The sequence below is a fragment of the Eublepharis macularius genome, chromosome 1, assembly GCF_028583425.1.
Source record: "Eublepharis macularius isolate TG4126 chromosome 1, MPM_Emac_v1.0, whole genome shotgun sequence".
Lineage (NCBI taxonomy): Eukaryota > Metazoa > Chordata > Lepidosauria > Squamata > Eublepharidae > Eublepharis > Eublepharis macularius.
This window is the reverse complement of record NC_072790.1, coordinates 22685085-22706705: the sequence shown is the minus strand read 5'-3', so window position 1 is coordinate 22706705 and position 21621 is coordinate 22685085. Positions and strand designations below refer to the sequence as shown.

The 21621-nt window shown below is 44.1% G+C and overlaps 1 protein-coding gene across 1 annotated transcript in view; it reads left to right on the top strand.

The window, feature by feature from the left end:
• PKHD1 (PKHD1 ciliary IPT domain containing fibrocystin/polyductin) overlaps window positions 1-21621 on the top strand; it is a 334621-nt gene that overhangs the window by 28293 nt on the left and 284707 nt on the right. The window contains exons 14-25 of the mRNA XM_054970556.1: window positions 3855-3966; window positions 5140-5324; window positions 5671-5809; window positions 5961-6070; window positions 7102-7286; window positions 9141-9263; window positions 11431-11536; window positions 12869-13147; window positions 15230-15360; window positions 16436-16571; window positions 19474-19669; window positions 20372-20439. Of these exons, the coding sequence (XP_054826531.1) occupies window positions 3855-3966; window positions 5140-5324; window positions 5671-5809; window positions 5961-6070; window positions 7102-7286; window positions 9141-9263; window positions 11431-11536; window positions 12869-13147; window positions 15230-15360; window positions 16436-16571; window positions 19474-19669; window positions 20372-20439 (1770 nt within the window). The remainder of the gene's footprint in view (window positions 1-3854; window positions 3967-5139; window positions 5325-5670; window positions 5810-5960; window positions 6071-7101; window positions 7287-9140; window positions 9264-11430; window positions 11537-12868; window positions 13148-15229; window positions 15361-16435; window positions 16572-19473; window positions 19670-20371; window positions 20440-21621) is intronic.

Below are 21621 nucleotides of genomic sequence, written 5' to 3'. Positions count from 1 at the left end.
GAAATTAGAGACGTGCAAGTATGTGGAATGCTTCCTATCCTCATTCTTACTCCAACAAGCACCATTCAGATGATTCTTATATGTCAATATGATTTCTTTTAACATTTATGTTTTGTGTGGGGGGAGGGGATTAGCTGTGGCATTAACCTTAAAAAATTCTATTAAAATGTATTTGTTTATATGACGTGTTGCAAACAATATTTTCTGTGTCTGAGGTGATCTTTTAACATTAACATTTAAACATTTTTTTTAAAAAAATCCTGCTGTTCTTCCATGGAACTCAAGACAACATATATGGTATTCCTCTTCTCCATTTTGTCCCAATAACAACCCTGCCCTGGAGTTCCAGGTTACCACCACTCCTTTTCAGCTGCCTGCCGACTCAGGGAATCCCATTCCCACTGACCCAAGACAACTTATAGTTGAGCCAAGAGAAGGATGCTTCCTGGGTATCTATAGCAGAAGTTTATTTAGAGGTGCGGTAAAAGCAGTCATCTTTCCCCCTCCTCATGGGAGATGCTCAGTACAGACAAAGGGAGGAAAAGAGGTTGTAAAATCACACTAAAACAGGAAAAAGGCCAATAAAAGGTTCAAATATCGCTCTCTCCATTGGTGGGCAAACACTGTGAGATAGAACAGCAAGATCGGAATCTGCTACTACCTTAAAGACCAACAAGAGACTGACTCTCAAAAGCTTGTTGGTCTCTGAAGTGCCACTGGACTCAAATCTTGCTGTCCTACTGCAGACCAACATGGCCACCCACCTGAAATGACCACTGAGGTAGGTTAGATTGAGAGAGATTGAATGACCCAAGGTTCCCCAGTGCGTTGCACAGCAAGCAGGTTTTTGAACTTGGGTCTCCTTGGATGGAGTTCAACACTCTAATTGCTGGTTCTCACACTGACTTTTTTCCTCTTCTCAGATGTGTGTATGAGTTGGTGTTATTTCAACTGCAGACTAGACTTTGGGCCAAGCTATAAGTGACGAATGACACTTGAACGGCAAGTGAACAGACTCACGTGTATTCCTCCCTGTTCACTTGTGCTCCACTTGCCCTCCACAAGTGATCGAGTGGAGGGCAAGTGGAGCGCAAGTGAACAGGAGGAATACACGTGAGTCTGTTCACTTGCCATTCAAGTGTCACTCGTCACTTGTAACTTGGCCCTAAGAGCCAAGCAACAAGTGATGCCTTGCACAGGTTGGACACTTGTCAGCTTCCCTCAAGTTTTGATGGGAAATGTAGGCGTCCTGGTTTTACAGCTTGGCTCTCCATTACAGCTGCAAGACCAGGATGCCTACATTTCCCATCAAAACTTGAGGAAAGCTGATAAGTGTCCAACCTGTGTCAGACGTCACTTGTAGCTTGGCTCTAAATCTCCCTCTTATTTGTATCTATATTTCTTTACCCTTTGTTCCAGTAGATATAATTAGCCAGGGGAACGGAGTCCCGCCCACTGAGAATGAATGTTTCCATAACTTGTGGCCTTGTGATGATGTTATGTCACTTGCACTCAGCTCTATCCATTGCATAGGAGCAGGGCTTTTTTTCAGCTGGAATGCGGTGGAACAGAGTTCCGGAACCTCTTGAATATGGTCACATGGCTGGTGGCCCCGCCCCCTGATCTCCAGACAGAGGGGAGTTTAGATGGCCCTCCGTGCCGCTCAGCGGCGCGGAGGGCAATCTCAACTCCCCTCTGTCTGGAGATCAGGGGGCGGGGCCACCAGCCATGTGACCATTTTCTCCGAGGGCAACCCACTGAGTTCCACCACCTCTTTTCCCAGAAAAAAAGCCCTGCATAGGAGACCTGTTCTTAATTTTCCTCTCTACCATCAGGCACTGAGAAACTGACAAGTGAAGGACGTGTGGTCAGTTGGACAGAGCCCTTTTGCGGAAGGTTCAGTGCTCACAAACTGGGAAGTCTTGTTAAAATACATTCATCCAACGCTGCTTACGATGTAACTAAATACACACATGTAAGTAATGTACTATATTTTCCCCAAAAGAAGATGACTCTCTCCCAAACAGAGAAGGCTAAAGGACAAAACGGTTAATCCTGAATTTAAGAAGACCACACTCTCCAGTCCCCAGACCCAACTCGAGTTCCGTGCAGCCACATAGCAGGTTTGGGGAGTAGCTGTTAAAAAATAAAGGAGAGCCCAAATGGCTTCAGAATGCCTTTTCAGGGGAAGGAGGGACTCCTCCCTCCCCCCCTCAAGCCATCTCCCCGTTTACAATAGCATGGGAGGAGTCCCTCCACCCTGTTTTTACTGTTCCACATGCACAGGATATGCCACCTGGAGCAGAAAAAAACAGGGAAAAACCTCCCCCCCCTCGCTATTTTGACACGGAAATGGCTTGAGGTGGGAGGGAGGAGCCCCCCCCTTCCCTTCCGGAGGCATTCTGAGAATGTTTGGGCTTTCCTTTTAATTTTTAACACTATTCCACAGACCCAACTCTTTAAAAACCTGCACGTCTAGCTTGACCCTTTCTGGCATGAACTGGAAGGCACAGGAACAGAGAGTGGTGTGCCCCCCCCCCAATCTGGCTCACTGAACTGTAAGCAGATTTGCTTCAGGCACAAATGTCATATGGAGGCTTTGCATGCCGCCCCCGCACTGTTTCTCCTTTAAGCCAGAGCAAAGAAAGTTTGATGCTCCTGCATAAAAAACTTGGCAGCGCTACCAAAAAAAGGACAATGTCTTGTGGAAACTCCCAAATAAACTAGGGACATGCTGTGTGTCACCCACATGTCAGAGAGATCGATATGTCAAAGATATGCATAGATGTCATCATCTCTTATCCTATATATCTTAGATCTAAAAGATGAAATACAATTTTAGGCCTCTTATCAAAGTGCGTTCTGAAATATTAATAGACTTGCACAACCAAGTCTGAGAGATTCAGGTATCTTTGGGTATGGCCAGCTAATATAGGCTCAGTGATGTGAAACCCACAGGTCATGTGTTTTTTTCTGAGCCTAGGAAGACCTTTCGCATGAAATAAATGTAACAAACTTTATACTTGTTCAGGACAAGTTGCTTGAGATGATTCTGGCCCTCTCTCCGACAATTCTGCATTATCTGATTCAACAATGTGCAGTGAGAACTGTACATCTTGCCTTCCTCTTGGTGGTGGTCAAAGTAGAGGCACAGACTTAAGGAAGACACAGAATACTTGCAAGGGGCAGCGGGTCTCTGACCGTTAGATAGGTGGCAGAGTGGGATCCTTCTTTCCTCTCTTCTGTCCTTCTTGCATGTCTCCAGATTGGTATTCTCAAGCTACTTCCTGCTTCCTGTTTCTTCCCGGAAGTCCCTCCTCCCTGTTTACTGAGGTAGTTCTTATCTCTTCTGTTTCTCTCTTTTCTGACAAAGTTGTAGTTCCTGAATAAATCTCTTCATTCACTCCTTATTAATACTCAAGATCATTCCTAAGTTATACCAGAGCATACAAAAAGAACATCACATGCAATAACCTGATATGATTATCCCATCTTGCAGATTGTGGGTGCAAGAGAAAACGCATCTTTTGCAAATATGAAAACTAAAACAATTTATCATGCCTGATTTCTTTGTTCAAGCAATATCTCTTTCAGACCAATGGGGAGACCCTAGTGGCAGAGAGGGAAGGGGCAGCCTCTCCTTGCTTTGTGATGATTTAAATTCTGCAACTTGTTTAGGAGCTTTATGGCTTTTTGACTCATTGACTGAGATTTTAAAATAGTTAGGCCTCATTATACTGACAGTACCAAGTCAAGTTAGACAGGTGGACATTTAATGAGTAGTTTTGTAATTGCCTTCCTGCCACCCCACCTGTTTTGTTCTTTACTTTCACAGCTGTGCTTTGCACATAAAGGTTATTTGAACAACACCCTATATGTTGCCGTGTCTTATGCCAATAAATTTCTTCAGCCTGTGAAAAAGAATTTGACTTGCCTGTACCCTCTTAACAAGACCAGTCCAGAAAGGTATACATGTTTTTTGTTTATTTTCATGAATGGCGCTCTTCCTTGTTCCACTAACACATATGTGTTCCTGAGACAGAGGTAGCATCTTTGCTAGTGGGAGTCAGGAGGACTTATGACGTTCTTTTGTACTCAGGGTAGCTATTCAGGGACAACAAGCACTTCCTTTCTGCTGCTTGTGAATGTTGATTCTTGCTGACTGTGCTGGGGCTTGCATTAAATCTTGGCCATGAAGCTTGGATTTCTAAGTCTTCTTTCTCTTTGCACTCCAATTTGTCCATTACAGAGTCAGTCCTCCACCACAGAGCACTTTTGAGTTCCTTGATCCTGGATAAGCCAGTGCAGCAAGTGCCTAGTTCCAGTAGAAAGTGTACGAGCAGTGTAGGACTGCCTCCATGGTGGACAAAGAGGGACAAAAGCAGAAACAACGTACAGGACCCAGTCCATTGTTTCGGTGAAGGAGCAAACTTCAGCATACAAGCTTTTACATCATACCCCATCCCGCCTTGCTTCAAAATGGCAGTTCAACCAATTGGCTACTAGCCTTTTCTGAGAAACCTGCCCAACATGAATATTGTGGACAGGGTGTACCACTGGCTCACCCCCCCCCCTGCCCCCAGCAAATTGCCGTTTTTAGGACGATCTACCCTGAAGGGCACATTGTGATTTTGGGGTACATGTAAAATAAACAGTGGTGCTTCTTTGGTGGGTACACTAGTGCGTTTCCAATGTGACAAACTGCATTTGGGATCTTCTAGAGTCACCCTAAAACTAATTTTGATTGCTGGCTCTGCCCATTCTAACTAAATTCTGCAACTTGTTTAGGAGCTTTATTTTATGGCTTTTTGACTCATTGACTGAGATTTTGTGTGCCCAGGGAGGCGAGTTATGCCATTCAGGGTAATATTTCTCAGCAGCATTGGGAACTTTGAAATTCTTGGCGTTTCTTCCTCTAAATGCTGTTTCTTGATTCAAGTCATTCTGGATCATTTGGACCAAATCTGGGAGCTTGCTACTCATTTTTGGCATGTTGCTGTATTACTAAGAACCAGGATTTCAGCTAAGCGTTTGTCATTCTGAAAGTGTAAAACGATACATTGCTGAAAGAATAACATTCTTAACATGGAAAATGTAGCGGCAACCTATTGGCATTAATATATTTTGATTTTCTTTTAGCTGGAAATTTATATGTACTGATCTTTGGAAGGATTGTTTGGAGAATTCTGAATTCCTAAAAGATCTTCTGAAAAACTCTTCGGTATTTCTGCATCAGATTGATTTAGAACCGCTTGCCGGCATGGCCGAGTCATCTGACTGGTTCTTTGTGGATGAAATCATAGTTTCAGACAGAGATATAGTTGGTAATTTAATTATCTTCTCGTTCTTATTATGTGAATTAGAGATAACATAGTGAAAGATAACCTTTACCATAACATATTTTCTTCTTTGGGGAAAAAAGGAAGCATTTCCCCTTTAAATCCAAGGGATTGATCTTTAGAGACCATGTTTCTAGCCAACTGATATTCTAATAAACTGGTGGACAGCTGTTTTTAAAACTCAGGACCGGGCTGTCAATTCATTGAATATTTTGATGCAAAATACCTTGAAGAGACACTCATTTTTTAAAAAACAACTCAGTTTGTTTTAAACTCCACAAAGCGTAAATATCAGCTCCCTGATAGCTATCCAACATTTGTTTCCTTCTAGTTTTTCAAAGAGAACCAAGACCAGCCCGTCCGCATGGGAGTCTTATAGAATCTGTATCTGTAGCTGGTGCTTCGCCCATATACAACGTGTCCTTTTTAGCAGCGGATTATTGCAAGGAACTCCCTCTTATCTCACTGAGGTAAATGTGAGTTTGGATTTAAATTCCAGATGGTTCCAGGCTTTCCTAAAAGCACACCCTAAACAGGTTTGAAGCTCCATCCTTGGCCTGAGTTGCTAAAGGTTTCATTTAAATGTTTCATTTTCATCAAATGTTTCATTTTCGTATGCAGAGAAGCAGTGAACGAGACAAGCATCAATCTGACTGTTCGGAGAGTGCAGGCTGTGAGCCCACCTCTTGGCGGGACCTTTCGAATTCATCTGCCCAATGTTGTGATATCAGGTAAATTAAAAATTGTTGCATGCCATACGCATCAAATCTTGTTTGAAGTACCAGGCTTCATCCGTGGCTGGTGACCATCCTATCACACCACTCTTTGGCAACAGGAATATTCATGGGTTCAGAGGCAACAGACACATTAATTTGTATTAATTAATGTGTATTATTCGCTATCGACCCATGGAAGCAGGACCAGCCTGCCCTTTCAGATTGGAGCCTTCTGCTTTGAAAACCAAGAGAAGAAGAGCAAGATTTGAGCCCAGGGGCATCTTAAAGACCAATACGATTTCCAGGGTATAAGCTTCCAAGATCCCTTTTTCAGATTCAAGCAGGAATGGAGATCCCCGAGCCCTTCTGATTGGGATATAAGGGCTCAGGGATCTCCATTCCTACTTGAATACTCAATATACCATTAAGAAGTGTGCAAATAGACAGAAGGATAAACAGTATAACTGTAGATATAGAAGAAACATCGAAAGGGAGTGAAACATTCATGACAAATAATGGATTACCAGGCAAAGTCCATTTGAATAGGTCTTCACCAGACCATTTTTGCATATTTAGCTTTAAAATACCTACCAATTCAAAACAAGGAGATCCCTTCTGGTATGAGATGTAAAACAAACGTCTGCTTGTATAAGAATCAGCAGTGGTGATGGTGAGAGACCTTTGGGGGCTCCTTGTTTTCTCGTGTGAGAAAACACGATCTTCCGCGTTTTTTGCACTATGTTCTGCGTTGTTGCAAGTGAAGGTAAGCAGTGTGAAAAGGGCCTGGGTCTCTATCTCTTCCCTTGGATTAATGTAGCTAGGGGTATAACATCTGAGGGTGGTGGAGGCACACAACAACATGATGGCGTCTGGTTTCCATATTTCAAGTGGACTTCTTGAATTTATCTAAATGCTGCGAGCAGTTTAATCCAACCTGTGCATTTAAATGGGACTTGCGGTTTATTACGTGATCACATTTTCGGGCCCCAGTACATTTTAAAGTTTCTTGGCTCCCAACCTCTGTTGCCTTGTCCTTCTCTTCCCAGGTATTCCCGTGTCCATCTCTTCCCGTCACCTCCGCAAGCTCCTGCAAAGCTCCGCTGATAATTTTACAGCCCAGTACTTGAATGCCACTGATTTTTTGGTAACGAAAGACTCGAGCAGCTGTTACCAAAGCACATGGACATTGACTTGGTCCTCCATGACTGGTGACTTGCCCAATATCATCAGTGTAAGACAGTCGATTAAATATAGTGTTCTGCTGGTCAGCACATCTTTTACATTTAGGGTTTATTATTTTATGGTTTCTAGGAGTGCACATCCTGAATGGTTTTATTACTCAAGGTCACCATGATTCATTCCGCACAACCAGGGCTTTTCTGGGAAAAGAGGTGGTGGAACTCAGAGGGTTGCCCTTGGAGAAAACGGTCACATGGCTGGTGGCCCCGCCCCCTGATCTCCAGACAGAGGGGAGTTCAGATTGCTCTCTGCGGCGCGGAGGGCAATCTAAACTCCCCTCTGTCTGGAGATCAGGGGGCGGGGCCACCAGCCATGTGACCATTTTCAATAGGTTCCGGAACTCCGTTCCCCCGCGTTCCCCCTGAAAAAAAGCCCTGCTCACGACCATTTCTTCTGGGGCTGCCATGATTTTCTCAAGCTTGTTGTAGGATGGATCCAGATAACATTGTGGCCAACCCTTTGCACTCATCCATTTTCCCCCCTTCTGTGCTGCTTTTCTGTTCTTTTCCCTAGAACTCATTACCTAATATATGGAGATTTTTCTTTTTACTTAAAATGCAATTGTGTAATCTGGCACCTGCATTTAAATCCTGCTATTGGTGCTGTTTTTTTTTTAAAGTTTCCAGTTCTCCAGTGATTCCCTCACTGGTGTTACCAATGCCCCACCCCCAGGATTCCTGATTAAATTCTTTACCTGGGCGGAGAAGGAGGAAAATTTAAGTAGGCTTCTATTGTTTTCTATCAACAAATTGTTCACCCCCCAGTGCCCCGAACTGTCTAGTTATGAAATTATAATTATGAAATATGAAAAGAATGAATACTGCATTGCAATGAAGAGAAATGCAGTCATAGAAGTAGGTTGGACAACCTTCACATTGAGCCTGGAGATTTCCCAGGGATCTCCCATTTCACATTCTCTCTCTACACAAGACATCTGACATGTGAAGAACACATGTCGGGAGATGCAATGTTAGCTGGGAAGGGTTGTTTAAAAAGACAGAGCTGGTGACAGAGCAAAGGCTTTGGGGCATACCTGTGTTTGGAGCCCCACGAGCTGAGAAATGATAAGCAGGGAAAAGGTACTGCCTGCTCCTTCACATTATTCCCTATTATTCTTCATTATGTCAGCATCAAAGAAATCCACTTTGACATTTTAGTACCCCACAGTGATGAATTGGGTTCAGTTCAGACAAGCGTGAGAGACAACATTCAATTACTTGTATCCTGCCACTCTACTTAGAGTCTCTCTCCACGAGACATCCGTCATGTGAAGAACATGTGTTGGGAGATGCAATGTTAGCAGGGAAAGGTAGTTTAATTAGACGGAACTGGTGACAGGGCAAAAGATTTGCTGTACACTGGAGCTGTGTGAACGGGCAGTGAAATGCCAGAGGGGAAACTCCAGCCCATTATAACCCCTCCAGATCCAAGTCTGGCTCTGGAAGGCAGCCCATTTCCATTCCTCGCTGCCCTCTGGTCACAATCCCACACAGTTTTAGATTGATGGAGCCTTCTGGGAGGCAAAGATGAAATGAACAAACCCTCTAAGGAGCAATCTCTGCCAGCTCTGTCTTTTTAAACTACCTTTCCTGACTAACATTGTGTCTCCCTACACTTGATGAACATGTACCAAGGTGTCTTGTGTAGAGAGACTCTCAGAGTAAGGGATTGAGGGGAAAGAGGGAATTGGTGTATTTGGCCTAAAGTGTACTCCACTCCCCCAGGAATGAGAATAACTCAATCACCCCACATTGGAAAAAATAACAGCAAAGCAAACTATCCTTGAGCGTGAGACGAAACCTGTTTACCACTCAGTTACTTAAAGTTACTTACTCTTTCTCTTAAGGTCTCTGCTGAAAACCTCACTGGTCTGAACCCAACAATTACAGCCCGTGTTGTATTTGATGGGGGTGTTTTCATTAGTCCTATTTTTGGAGACATGCTTGCTACCCCCAACGACTTCACACAGGTATGAAGTTTATTGAATATTGAAACTCCGTCTTGTGAATGTTGGGTTTTCTCACACATCAGAAAACTGATAATGACACCTTTCTGTGGGTGTTCTGAAGCACATTTTTATTGTGTGAAAGGAACAGATGTGAGGTAAGATTAGGTTTGGATGTTAAGCATATTATGTACTAGATATCATTTAAAACCAAAGCACACATATCCTGTAACCCACATGTGTTCAATGTTGCTGTGGAATTGTTATAATAATAATTTTAGAAGGCATATCTGGGCCAGACTTTGAACATTAGAACTTCCAGGTTGAGGGTCAGCACCAAGACAGTTTTCACTTCTCAGCCAGATAGGCTTGTAGAAATGTCCAGGCCTGGAAATTGTCTTTTTCTACATATATTTCTATATTTTTTTCTCTCTCTATTTTTACCCCTCCTCTCCTCCAAGGAGTTTAGATCAATCCTTAGATCAGTCCTTCCTCCATTTTCCTTCACCAGCAACCCCATGAGACCGATGAGGCTGAGAGTATGTGACTGGCCCAAGGTCAGCTAATGAGCTTCCACGACATAGTGGGAATTCGAACCTGGTCCCAGAGGTCCTAATCCAAGACTTTAACCACTACTCCACATTTGCTAACACAACAGTTTTTAGGCAGCCATGGGTAAAATCCCTAGTCAGACTACAAGTGAACTCCTAACTTTCTACTGACCGTAACACAAGATTCTCCCACACTCAGCAGGATAGTCAAGGTCCTGAGGAACTGGCTACAGCCACTTTGTTGCCATAGTAAAAAACGAACTCTCTCCTCCATTTGAAATGTTGTTGGGTACTGATGTCAAAAAGCTATTAAAATGTCCTCCAGAGCAAAGGCACCTTTCCCTAGTACAAATGAATGGAGTGGAGGAAAGAGTCTGTCATCCCATTTATTTCTACGGGTTGAGGGGGAAAGGCTGTAATTGTGGAAAACTGAGGAGTATTTCAACCCAAGTTGTTGTGAGGAACTGGAGTGGAGTGTTTTGGGGCTGTTTGTGTAGAAGATTTTGCCCACTGGCCTGGAGATCTTCAAATTCTGCCTCCCCCCCCCCCCCCCCGAGATAACGGCCATTTCCTCATGTTCTAAAAATAACGCAACACTCATTGAATGCTGGCGGCATCTTCGCGCGATTTCTGACATCACCCGTTTACAAAATGGATGCAGGCAGTTACGATTCCGGCACAAAAACAGAATCATAACTGGCTTCATCCATATCGTAAACAGGTGAGGTCAGAAATTGCGCGAAGAAGCCGCCAGCGTTTGGTGACTGTTGCGCTATTTTTAGAATGTGAGGAAACTCATACTGCCTTTTGGGTTAGAATAGCCCTAATAAGAAGAGAGGGAAGGATAACGAGTGCAGTTATTTGGGAAGGAGGGCAACCGAAAGCTGATATTATTTTTAAAATGGTATATTTTATTTACAGCTTGCAGAGAATTATCATTTGGTATGACTAGTGGCAATTGGGGTTTTTTAATGTGCGTGTTTCTGTGAGATACCAGTGCTAGTCCTTTTAGAGGTAGGGTCTTCAATCTACCAGTCAGGAGATGCAGGTGGGTCTCCAAACCTGACCTTCTGGGCCATGAGCCTGCATGCTGACACTTCTTTTGAAAAGAGCCGCTGTTTGTGCACATAAGTGTAAAGCGCAAGTGCTCCACTTCTCCTGCCCCTCTCTCTTTACATGCACAATAATGAGAAACACTATGAAGTGAAGTCACTCAGCATTGCAGAGGATTCCTTTGGGGCTCCAACCCTTGGCTTGCTTCTCACTATGGAAGTACTTCCTGGTGCTCAGCTGGTGTTTCTGTTTTCTGGTCCCCCTGGTTCACTTGGTCTCGGTCTTGATGCTGGTGATGTCATAAGTCTGGTTTCTTCTTGTTCTGGCACATGACCATGCCATGTCCTTGCCACTTAGCAGATCCCATGCATGAGGTATAAAGTTGGATCTTGGGTCTGGGAATGTTGAAGACCACTGCTTTAGAGAATGCCATGGAAGCCATTGAGGAGGAAATAAAGAAACCTGGCGCCTATACATTTTGAAATGAGCTCAGATAGGAATGCTGTCTTTGAGAAACCTACATTTGAGTTCTCTTTTTACTCCTCCATCTGGATTTTCCTCCTCCTCCATATTTTCTGTCTTTTCAGGTTGCGGTTGCAGTGAATGATGTCCCAGCCAACTGTTCTGGTTCATGCATCTTCCAGTATCTCTTGGAATCTACTCCTTTAGTCGATAGTGTTGAATATTCTGTAGGTAAGCCTGTGCATTTTTATCTTTCACTGTAATTCAACTGTTTCATTGTAAAAGATGCCTCGTATTGTGACATAGGAATGGACTAGTAACAAATAACGAATACAGTGAAATTTTGAGGAATTTTCAACCTTGAATCTAATTCTGTGTTGTGGTTTTTTCAAAGTAGACAAATCACTTGAAGCTTGTAGAATTATAAAGAGGGCAACATTTCTCTCGAGACTGAAAATAAGAAAAACATCTAATTTTTCAACAAGTATATTTCATCTTTCTGTCCAGTGGAAACAACTGTGCATCATTCCAAAAGGACACCACGTGTCATGTATACCGGCCTGCAATACATGCCATGAGCCTGTTGTTTGCTGCCTAATAATCCTCTGACCCTATGGAGAGTTCTGAGCACCTTTCAGTGTCTGTTATTCAGAAGCTCACTGTGTTATCTTTGCTTTGAAGTTAAACACTCTCCCGGGGAAGCCGAATGCTTTCGTTTTGAAGGCAAGCGGCCTTGAGCCCGGCTGCACCTACCACAAACATGGCTTCTCCTGGGAACAGGGATGATTTCATGCCTACTCTGTAGATGTAGTCTAAACTGTGATAATTTTTGTCTCTGGCATTCACGCCAGAATTTCAGTGGGTTACTAACCTTGGGTGGGTGGGGACTTTACTGTATAACTAACCATGCTTTTCCTATACATGTCACTTCTGCCAATCTCACTGTCTGAGCACCTTGAACCTGATGGATCTCTAATAAAGTTTACTTCAACCAAATCACCCGTGTGATTGATGTGGAGAACTTGGGGATTTACTTGCCAAGGACTGACACCATAGTTATCCCATACCCTCTCCAGGAAACTGCTAAACCATCTGACTAGTATTCTGTACAACAAAGAATTTGCTCCCGTATTTGGTAGCATTTCCTGGAGCTTGAACAAAGACCAGGGATTTCTCAGCCATCACGTGTGAAACTAGGAACATTGAGATCAGCTACTGTGTCATGAACGGTTGCTGCACTTTTCATGAGAACATCTGTATTTCTGGGCCCCTGCTAGGATAGGGATCAAAATACACTTCTATGCACTTCACATTTGATGCAACAGAAGAGCGTTTTGGTACTCTGTTAGAGAACACTAGTGCAAAAATTCCTTGTTCAGAGTGTCCCTAGGAGTGAGTTCATATGCCTGCTTACCGCTGTGTAATGATAGAAATGACCACCAGCCCTTTTCCATGGAAGGTACAGTCTGCTGTGTGTCAAATTATATCTCATTGTACGATATCTACACATAGAAGTGTACCAAGTTTTTGTTTCTGTGTTTCACTCTGAATTTTTCATTTCAGGTGACGCCGTTCATATGTTAATTCACATTGTGGGATCTGGCCTCACTGCAGACCGTATGTCATTGCACATCGAGGTGAACCAGACCGTCTGTGAAGTCTTGGCTTCCAACCACAGTACCGCTCTTTGCCAGATGAACTTGTTACCAGCTGGGTTGTACAGACTTGCGGTGCTGGTGAGACCCTATGGATTCGCAGTCAATGCTAGTAGAGGCAGTGGCATCTTCTTAAGGATTATGCCCAGATTGACTGCTATTGAGCCTCCTACGGCTTCAGAGATTGGTATGTGTGAATTAAGAAGTCCAGGTTTCTTATTCTACAACTGCCTTTCAGGAGTGGGTTTTTACACCTATTCTACCTCCACTACTGTCCTTCCATGTCCAAAGGAAGAGATCTAGCAAGAGAAAGTTCAGAGATCTTAGGAGAGAGATTTGTGGTACAGTCCTAACCAGAGTGTGACAGGCAGAGCACAGAAATGTACCCCGGCAACATAGGAGCCAATCAGATCAGTGATCTGAATGAATCAAAAGGAGGGGTGGGGTGGGGGTGGGGGGGAACTGACAGCTGAGAATTAGTCAGATTAAGTTTTGAGGGTTGAGAGTTAGAAATTTGGGATTTGTGAGTGTGGGAGAAGGGCCAGTTTAACAGGAGTGTGAATTAAAGATCTGAGGCGAGATCAGATCTTTGGTTCAGTTCTCTGGGTAACTAAGATGTTACAGCAGTCCAGCATGATTGCTAGGTCCGGTTGAAACTTAATTGCATAAAAGATTCCTGTGGTTCATATGTAATAATACCAGGGCTTTTTTTCTGGGAAAAAAGGTGGTGGAACTCAGTGGGTTGCCCTCGGAAAAAAATGGTCACATAGCTGGTGGCCCCGCCCCCTGATCTCCAGACAGAGGGGAGTTGAGATTGCCCTCCGCGCCGCTCAGCGGCACGGAGAGCCATCTAAACTCCCCTCTGTCTGGAGATCAGGGGGCGGGGCCACCAGCCATGTGACCATTTTCAAGAGGTTCCGGAACTCCGTTCCCCCACGTTCCCGCTGAAAAAAAGCCCTGAATAATACAAACATGTCTGAGAGAAGGTTTTCCTTTGGCATGTATTATTCAGCACTGTACATCCCACCACAACTCCTGATGGATCGTTAATATCTCTACCTCAGTTACCTCTTTCTGAATGAACTTTGTTGTTGTTTGCTTTTAAAAAGTAAACTGTAAGGATAAAAGGGAGAATAGAGAACGTTGTAAGCCACTTTGGAGCCCAGTTGGGGTGAAAAGGGGGATATAAATGAAGTAAAATAAATAAATAATCCCTCATTTACCAGTCAAGGTTTGGGTAGGTTGATACCCAGGCCCAGAATCTGTCTTCTCAAAACTTTAGAATTTCCGCTGGGAATCCTGGTGCTGTGGGGTAGACTGGAAAGTGTGACAAGGAAAAATCCTATGGGGTGATATCTAGTCTCAGGAAGACTGTCCCACAGAGTTACACCCTTTAACTTCAATGGACTTTGGGCCAAATTAAGCGTGCTGGTTTTTAAAGAGTTGAGTCTGGGTTCCGGCCACACAGCAGTCGTTGGGAATGACCGTTGGAAAATAAAAGTGAACCTGTTTGGCCTCAGAATACTGCCAGGGGTGGTGTGTGTGTGTGTGTGGGTCCAATGGTGGGGCACTTCTGCTTTTCCCTCACCAAAATTTTACCACACCAAAATAGTACTAGGGGAAGAGTTATTTTCCTGTTTCTGCTATTCAGTGTGCACAGAATACTCCATGTGGAGCAGTGAAAACAGGGAAATAACCCCCCTCAGTGCTGTTTTCAACAAAGGAAAACGGCTTGGGAGAGAAGGCAGGAGCCCTTCCTTCCCTCGAGGCAACATTCTGAGCCCAAATGGGCTCTCCTTTATTTTTTCAAAGCCACTTCCTGCAGCTGCGATGTGTCTGCAGAAACCAGAATTAGGTCTGGACCCAACTCTTTAAAAACTCACATGTCAGGTTTGACCCTTAAAAAAATATGTAAATCTGTTTAGGATTGGACTGTCGATGTATGCCTAAAGATTCCAGGAATAGTTGCTCAAGTCCAATCTATTTTAAAATGTATCCTCCTGCATGTTTGTTCCTAGTTTCTTTTAAAAACTCTTCTTCAAAAGCTTTTTGAGTATCCTCACAAGAGGTGCCAATGCAAACTGAGGTTCAGGATCAGGGATATCTGCACGCCAGAGGCAAAGATGTGCAAAAAGAACCCAGCTATTTTTAAAAAATGCTTTTTGATGTCTACAGCATTTTCCTTTACAGCAGAAGCTCATATTAATGAACATGAGTTTCAAACGTCGGTGCTTATATACATGGTGTAACGAGGTCATCATTTGTACAGGTGGGCTCCCAGTAACCCTCACAGGTTCAGGTTTCGATGGGATACGCCTGGTGCAGTTTGGTTCTCAGCCTTGTCCAATTAATGCCTATGTCAGCAGTGGAACGAAAATTGAATGCGGGCTTCCTCCCTGGGTAAGGAACCTCTTCATTTTTGTTACCAAGGGAAGGGAAATCTAAGTTTGTTGCTGATGTACTTGGGTGGCTAATCCTCACCCTGTTATGTAAGGCCAAATTAGATGATGCTTGACTAGGAATCTCCCCATGTTCTTATTTTCACTTCAGAGCAGCAGCTCAGGGATATCCTGTTTGATTGACTAAATAAGTAACAAAAAGTATTTCAGGACTCAGGAGTGCTATTTTACGTATAACATGCAGCATTTTTAAAATCCCCTCTACAAGTCCGTGACATACAAGTTAGTGTAGTAGCGAGATTTGAGGCCAGTAGCACATTAAAGTCTAAGAACATTTCCAGAGCGTGAGTGTCAGACTACAACCTGGGAGACACAGGTTTGAACCCCTCTTCTGCCATGGAAGCTCGCTGGGTGACTTTGGGCCAGTCATAATCCCTTAACCTGCCATACAAGGTTGTTGTGAGGATAAAATGGAAGAGAACAATGTAAGCAGCTTTGGGTCCCATTGGAGACAAAAGATGAGCTATAAAGTAAGTAAGTAAAGCTTTCGAGAGTCAAGCTCACTATGTCAGATACACTGGAAATCTTGTTGGTCTTTAAGGTGCTACAGGACTTGAATCTTGCTCTTTTACTGGGGGCGGGGACTAGCATGAAAATAAGGTAGTGGAGTATTACTGCTGTTTTGTTCAATACATTAGCAAGAAGAGATTTTTGTCAGCATGGATTTTTGATTCTCAAACGTATATGACAAGATCTTTGGCTATGCAAAATGGTTTGTATAATATTCTAGTATAGTTAACTTGGAGAGGTTCTATAGGTTGGATCTAGTGCCAGGACCATACGAAGACTGCAGGCATTTCTAGTTTGGCCCTCCTGCCAGCAGTCCTTTTTGACCACTTGAAACTGTATTCCTCGTGTCACAGGGCCCTATAGACATACGGGTTGGGAGGCTGCAGTGAGGAGGGGGAAAGGAAAGGAGATGAAATCACCCTTCCTGCATCTTCTATCAGTGGAGCTAAGTGGCTTACTAATGCACAGTTACCCTTTTTTGCATATATTTTGTTCTTCTTTTCAAGAGAGGAGAAGACCATATGGTTGATGTGATGCTGATCAGTGAATATGGATCTACCCTCTTTGCTAACGTGTTTACATATGATTCTTCACTCAACCCATTGATCATTTCACTGAGCAGAAATACTAGCAGCATAGCAGGTAAAAAAGAGGGAAATTGCCTGCATGCCATCTTTTTTAAAAAAATGTCTCCTTCCATTCTTTTTCTAATTTCCTAATTTTTACCTATGTTTTCTCCCATGCCCCAGAATGCAGGCATGAGACTCAAGCGGACGGATGGGGTTAAACTTGAGTTTTATTAACGGCTGATCTGCAAGGGGAACTTTTTGACACATTCCCCCTCCTTTTGCAGTGTGGGATGCCGTAACTAAAGGCAGCCTTCTGGGCTACCAGCAATTGCACAAAGCCAGTGTGGCTCAGATCTCAGTAACGCAGAATGCTCCAGTTGAAAAGCAGCTCAGATTCAAGGGAGAGATTCATTTAGGGTTATGTATGTACACAAGAAAGCTAAAATGACAAAACTGAGGCTATCTTATTTTGGTCACATCATGAGAAGACAAGATTCTCTGGAAAAGTCAATAATGCTTGGAAAAGTGGAAGGCAGTAGGAAAAGAGGAAAACCCAAAATTAGATGGCTTGACTCAATAAAAGAAGCCACATCCTCCATTTTGCAGGATCTGAGCAAGTCTGTTAATGATAGAATGTTTTGGAGGTCTTTCCTTCTTAGGGTCACCATAGGTCAGAGGCGACTTGACGGTACATAACACACACACATGTACACAACACTTTACAGAGCATCTCTTTGATTACCAGATTCTGGGACAAGCCATAGGAGTAGCTGTCAGCTTCATGTCTCATAGACATTTGCTGACCAGTGTTGAAAATTGAAAGGTGGTTTAGAGAGACTTTGTCTAACGGCCTTTATTATATATTATTTATTTGTTTAAGGATTTTTTGCCTGCTTTTTCTCCCAGGAGGGACCAAAAGTGGCTTGTAAAACTGAAAAAAAAAATCCAAATGACAAAATAATCTAAACAGCCAAATAAGAAAACACAAACAAACTTTTTAACATCTAGATGAAAACACTGGGTGAGGTCATCCGGAGATTTGGCCAATATGCAGATGACACTCAGCTCTATATGGCATTCCCAGCTGATCCCAGGAAGGCTATAAAAACCCTTAACCAGTGCCTACAGGCAGTTTGGGAGTGGATGCAGTTATGAACTGAAGCTTAATCCTGACAAGATGGAAGCGCACCTGGTGAGCAGAAGGTCTGACCAGGATTTAAGGGGTCACCCTTTCTGGGTGGAGTTGTTCTCCCCTTTAAAGAACATGTTCATAATTTGGGGGTACTCTTGAACCCAGGCCTACTGCTGGATAAGCAGGTGGCAGCTGTGGCCAGGGGTGCCTTTTGCCAATTTCGAGTCAACTAATTAGCCATCTGTGGCCTTTTTGGGGGCAGGAAAGATCTGGCCATTGTGGTATATGCCCTGGTTACGTATAGATTGGATTACTGCGATGTTATGCCAATAAAGGTAGATGATCATGATCAGGGCTTTTTTTCAGCAGGAACGCGGTGGAACGGAGTTCTGGAACCTCTTGAAAATGGTCACATGGCCAGTGGCCCCGCCCCCTGATCTCCAGACAGAGGGGAGGTTAGATTGCCCTCCGCGCCGCTCAGCGGTGCAGAGGGCAATCTAAACCCCCCTCTGTCTGGAGATCAGGGGGTGGGGCCACCAGCCATGTGACCATTTTCTCTGAGGGCAACCCACTGAGTTCCACCACCTCTTTTCTCAGAAAAAAAGCCCTGATGATGATGATGATTACTGCAATGCTGTTTACGTGGGGCTGCCCTCGAAAAGTGTTTGGAAATTTTGATTGGTGCAGCAAAGATGCTGACTGGAGAGGGCCATAGGGACCATTTAACTCCAGTCTTGGCTCATCTACACTGGCTTCCAATTGGTTTCTGGGCACAATTCAAAGTGCTAGTGCTGACTTTTAAAGCCCTATATAGTTTGGGACCAACATATCTGAAGGAACATCTACTCCCTTATGAACCTACTCGACCACTGTGGTCATCTTCCAAGGCCCTGCTTCAGGTGCTGCACCTTTCACGATTAGGCAAGTGGCAGCTCGGGAGAGGCCCTTCTTGATCGTGGTACCCAAATTCTGGATTCACCTGTCCCCTTCTGTTGTCCATCTTTCGCTAATGGGTAGAAACTTTTTTGGTTCGCTTGGCATGCTCTCAGTGATCCCCCCTGTCTCCCCGATGTATAAACTGTAGTTTCTATCTTTTTATATATTTTAAGTTTTGGTGTTAAATTGTTTTAATGATGTATTTATGTGTTGGTTTTAATAGCTTTTAAGATGAGATTTTAATTGGTATGCTTTAATTTGTTAGCTGCCTTGGTGGCATTGTGAGGGCAGAAAGGTGGGGTAAAAAAACCCTGTAAACAACAACAACAACAACATATCTGGGCTGGGCTGGGTTTACCAAGCTGACTTGTGCAGGTCCCAAGCTGTGAACCAAAGGCTTAAGAGCATTTTGACTCTTGCCCAAGAGTTTGTGCCTTCAGCCCTGCCCAGGCTAAACACCTGCAAGAAAAGGAGAGGGGGAACCCCCCCCCCCAGTCCATATGGAACTCTGCTTCTGCTAGCTTGCTACAAGCAAGCTGGCAAATTCTTCACTTCTCCCTTCTGAACAAAGTTTCAGAACGTAGCCACAGATGTGGGGCAACTCTGGCAACAGAAAGGCACTGGAGAGATATGGGAGCACACTGGAGGCTGTCCTTCTGTCTGCATTTAATATGGGGCTAGGGTCGTGCCCAAGGCTTTTTTTATGGGAGTGGGTTGCCTTCAGAGAAAATGGTCACATGGCTGGTGGCCCCGCCCCCTGATCTCCAGGCAGAGTGGAGTTGAGATTGTTTCAAGAGGTTCCGGAACTCCGTTCCCCCGCGTTCCTGCTGAAAAAAAGCCCGGGTCGTGCCTCTTGCTGCTGCAAGTCGAGGCCTGCAAACTGTCTGTTCTGTTTCCTTCTTTGCAGGAGGCCAGACGCTCCATGTCGGTATATCATCATTCACAAATTATAGTGGGTTGGATGTGAAGGTAATAATTCAGGAGACTGCGCTAGAAATCCAAGCACAAACCCACCATGGATTCAGTGTCATGCTGCCTTCCCTCACAAGTGGACTGTACAACTTTTCCGTCACCCTCAACAACATCCCGTTAGGCACTAATGGGTAAAAGAACACAACAGTCTTTAATTGTGATTTCTAATGGAACTTCTGGAGAGATAAGTGGAGCTTGTGTTCGGATTCCTACCAACGGATAGGACTGTGGTGTGTTTTGAAAAATAAACAAAAATAACCGTATTCCCACCAATTAAACTATTGTTTCATACCAAGTTTGCAGTTTTTAATTTGTGGGTGTCAAAACGGTCTGTAGTTGGAAGCTAATTTGTGGGTGTCAAAACGGTCTGTAGTTGGAAGCTGAGGTACAGCGTATGTACTAAAAACAGTTCAGGTTCTTCTAGATAAGCTGGGAGAAGAATTTAAGGTCTGATTCAAATAGTTAAGCGATCCCCTGAGGGAACGTGAAAGGCTAGAAGAGCATGTTGGCTGGATACACCAGTAGAACAAAGCAGGATCCTGTTCACAGGCCTGTACGTTTAGATTTGCAAGTGCTAAAAATGGGAATGCGTCCTGTAGCTGCCGTGTGCATAAGGGCAGCTGGCCTCTCTATGTGTATTGGGCCGTTCTACGTACTTGCATGGGAACCGCCAACTTTTGAATTGTGTCTTAAGTTCAAGTCCCAGAACAGGATGGACCCATGGTTATATGGGATTTAATATGGGATTTGGCCTGTGTGAGCACTGAAATCAGGCTCCTCCTGGCTTTTGATAAAATGCAAGCGGTTGATAAGTATGAAGCTTTATTTTCCAGAGTGGAGCCATTCATCCAGTACGTTACAGAAGTCTTTGGAATGGAACCATGTTGCGGTTCCTTGCTTGGTAAGTAGCACCAGTATGTCTGTACATTTACATAGGATGCGAAAGGATCACCAACAAGGCTCTTTTTCCTGATAGAGAAATTTGTCCATTTACCTATATGTGACTTTTCCTGTGTAGTCCTTCTTTGCTCTGATGGAAGGGATCCTTTAGAAAATGTGTGATTGTGTGACGTTTGGTTGACTGGCTACAGAATAGATCCCATGAAAGAGATCCCACTTGGATCTATCCTCTCTCTTGCCCCTGTCCCTCCTGTCTCCCAACCCACACCTCCCATTCTGGCTGTGTCTAGATTTGTATTCTAAAAAGAATGACCTATTCATTTTCAACCTGAATAATCTATGCTGGTTTATGAATGAAATCTTTAGAGCAAAAGGCCGGTTTGAGCCTTGAGCCACTCAGGTTGTGGCCTGTGCCTGTCACCTGCCTCTGGAACCCACCTTGGAGGAAGCCCTCCCCCTCCATACAGCCCTGTGCAGCTGCCTGTCAGTCTATGGAAGACTGGATACGTTGAAGTTGACTCCCAACCCTTGCAGCAAGAAATCCAAAGTCTCTTGAGTAAATGAGTCTTTCTTGAGATATCATAGGCTTTGCCATACATATGTCCATAGGTTACACAGAAGCAATTAAAGGCGTCTGGCTGTGCACAGGTCTCTTGTTAAGAATGACGCATTGAGCACAGGGTACATTATATCAACCCGTTCACATGTTCCCCCACCCCTCCGGCTCTCCCAGCCGAACACAATCAGTAGCGGGACGGAAGGAGCTGTCCCAAGGCTGCTGCGGTGAGTCATCCGAGATAAGGGCTCGCCCGTCCTGGAATCTGGAAAGCAACAGGGAGCAGGTGCAAGAGGCTATTGCAACATATCATAAGCTGAATAACAATATGGAGGGACAGTGGGCAACAGACCTGACACTGCCACTTGACATTGTACTTCCAACCTTGGATGGGGTTTAGTTGACCCTGGCTGAATCTGTTGAGAGGCTGGGAGTTATGCTAGACCCAGCACTGCTACTAGAGAAGCAAGTAAATGCAGCTACAAAAAAGGCCTTCTCCCAACTCAGACTAGTCTGGAAGGTTGCCCCTACTTTGACCCGCCTGATCTGGCCACCTGGATTCATGGCACAGTCACATCAAGACTAGGCTACTGTAATGTCCTCTACATAGGTCTTCCCTTGAAGTTG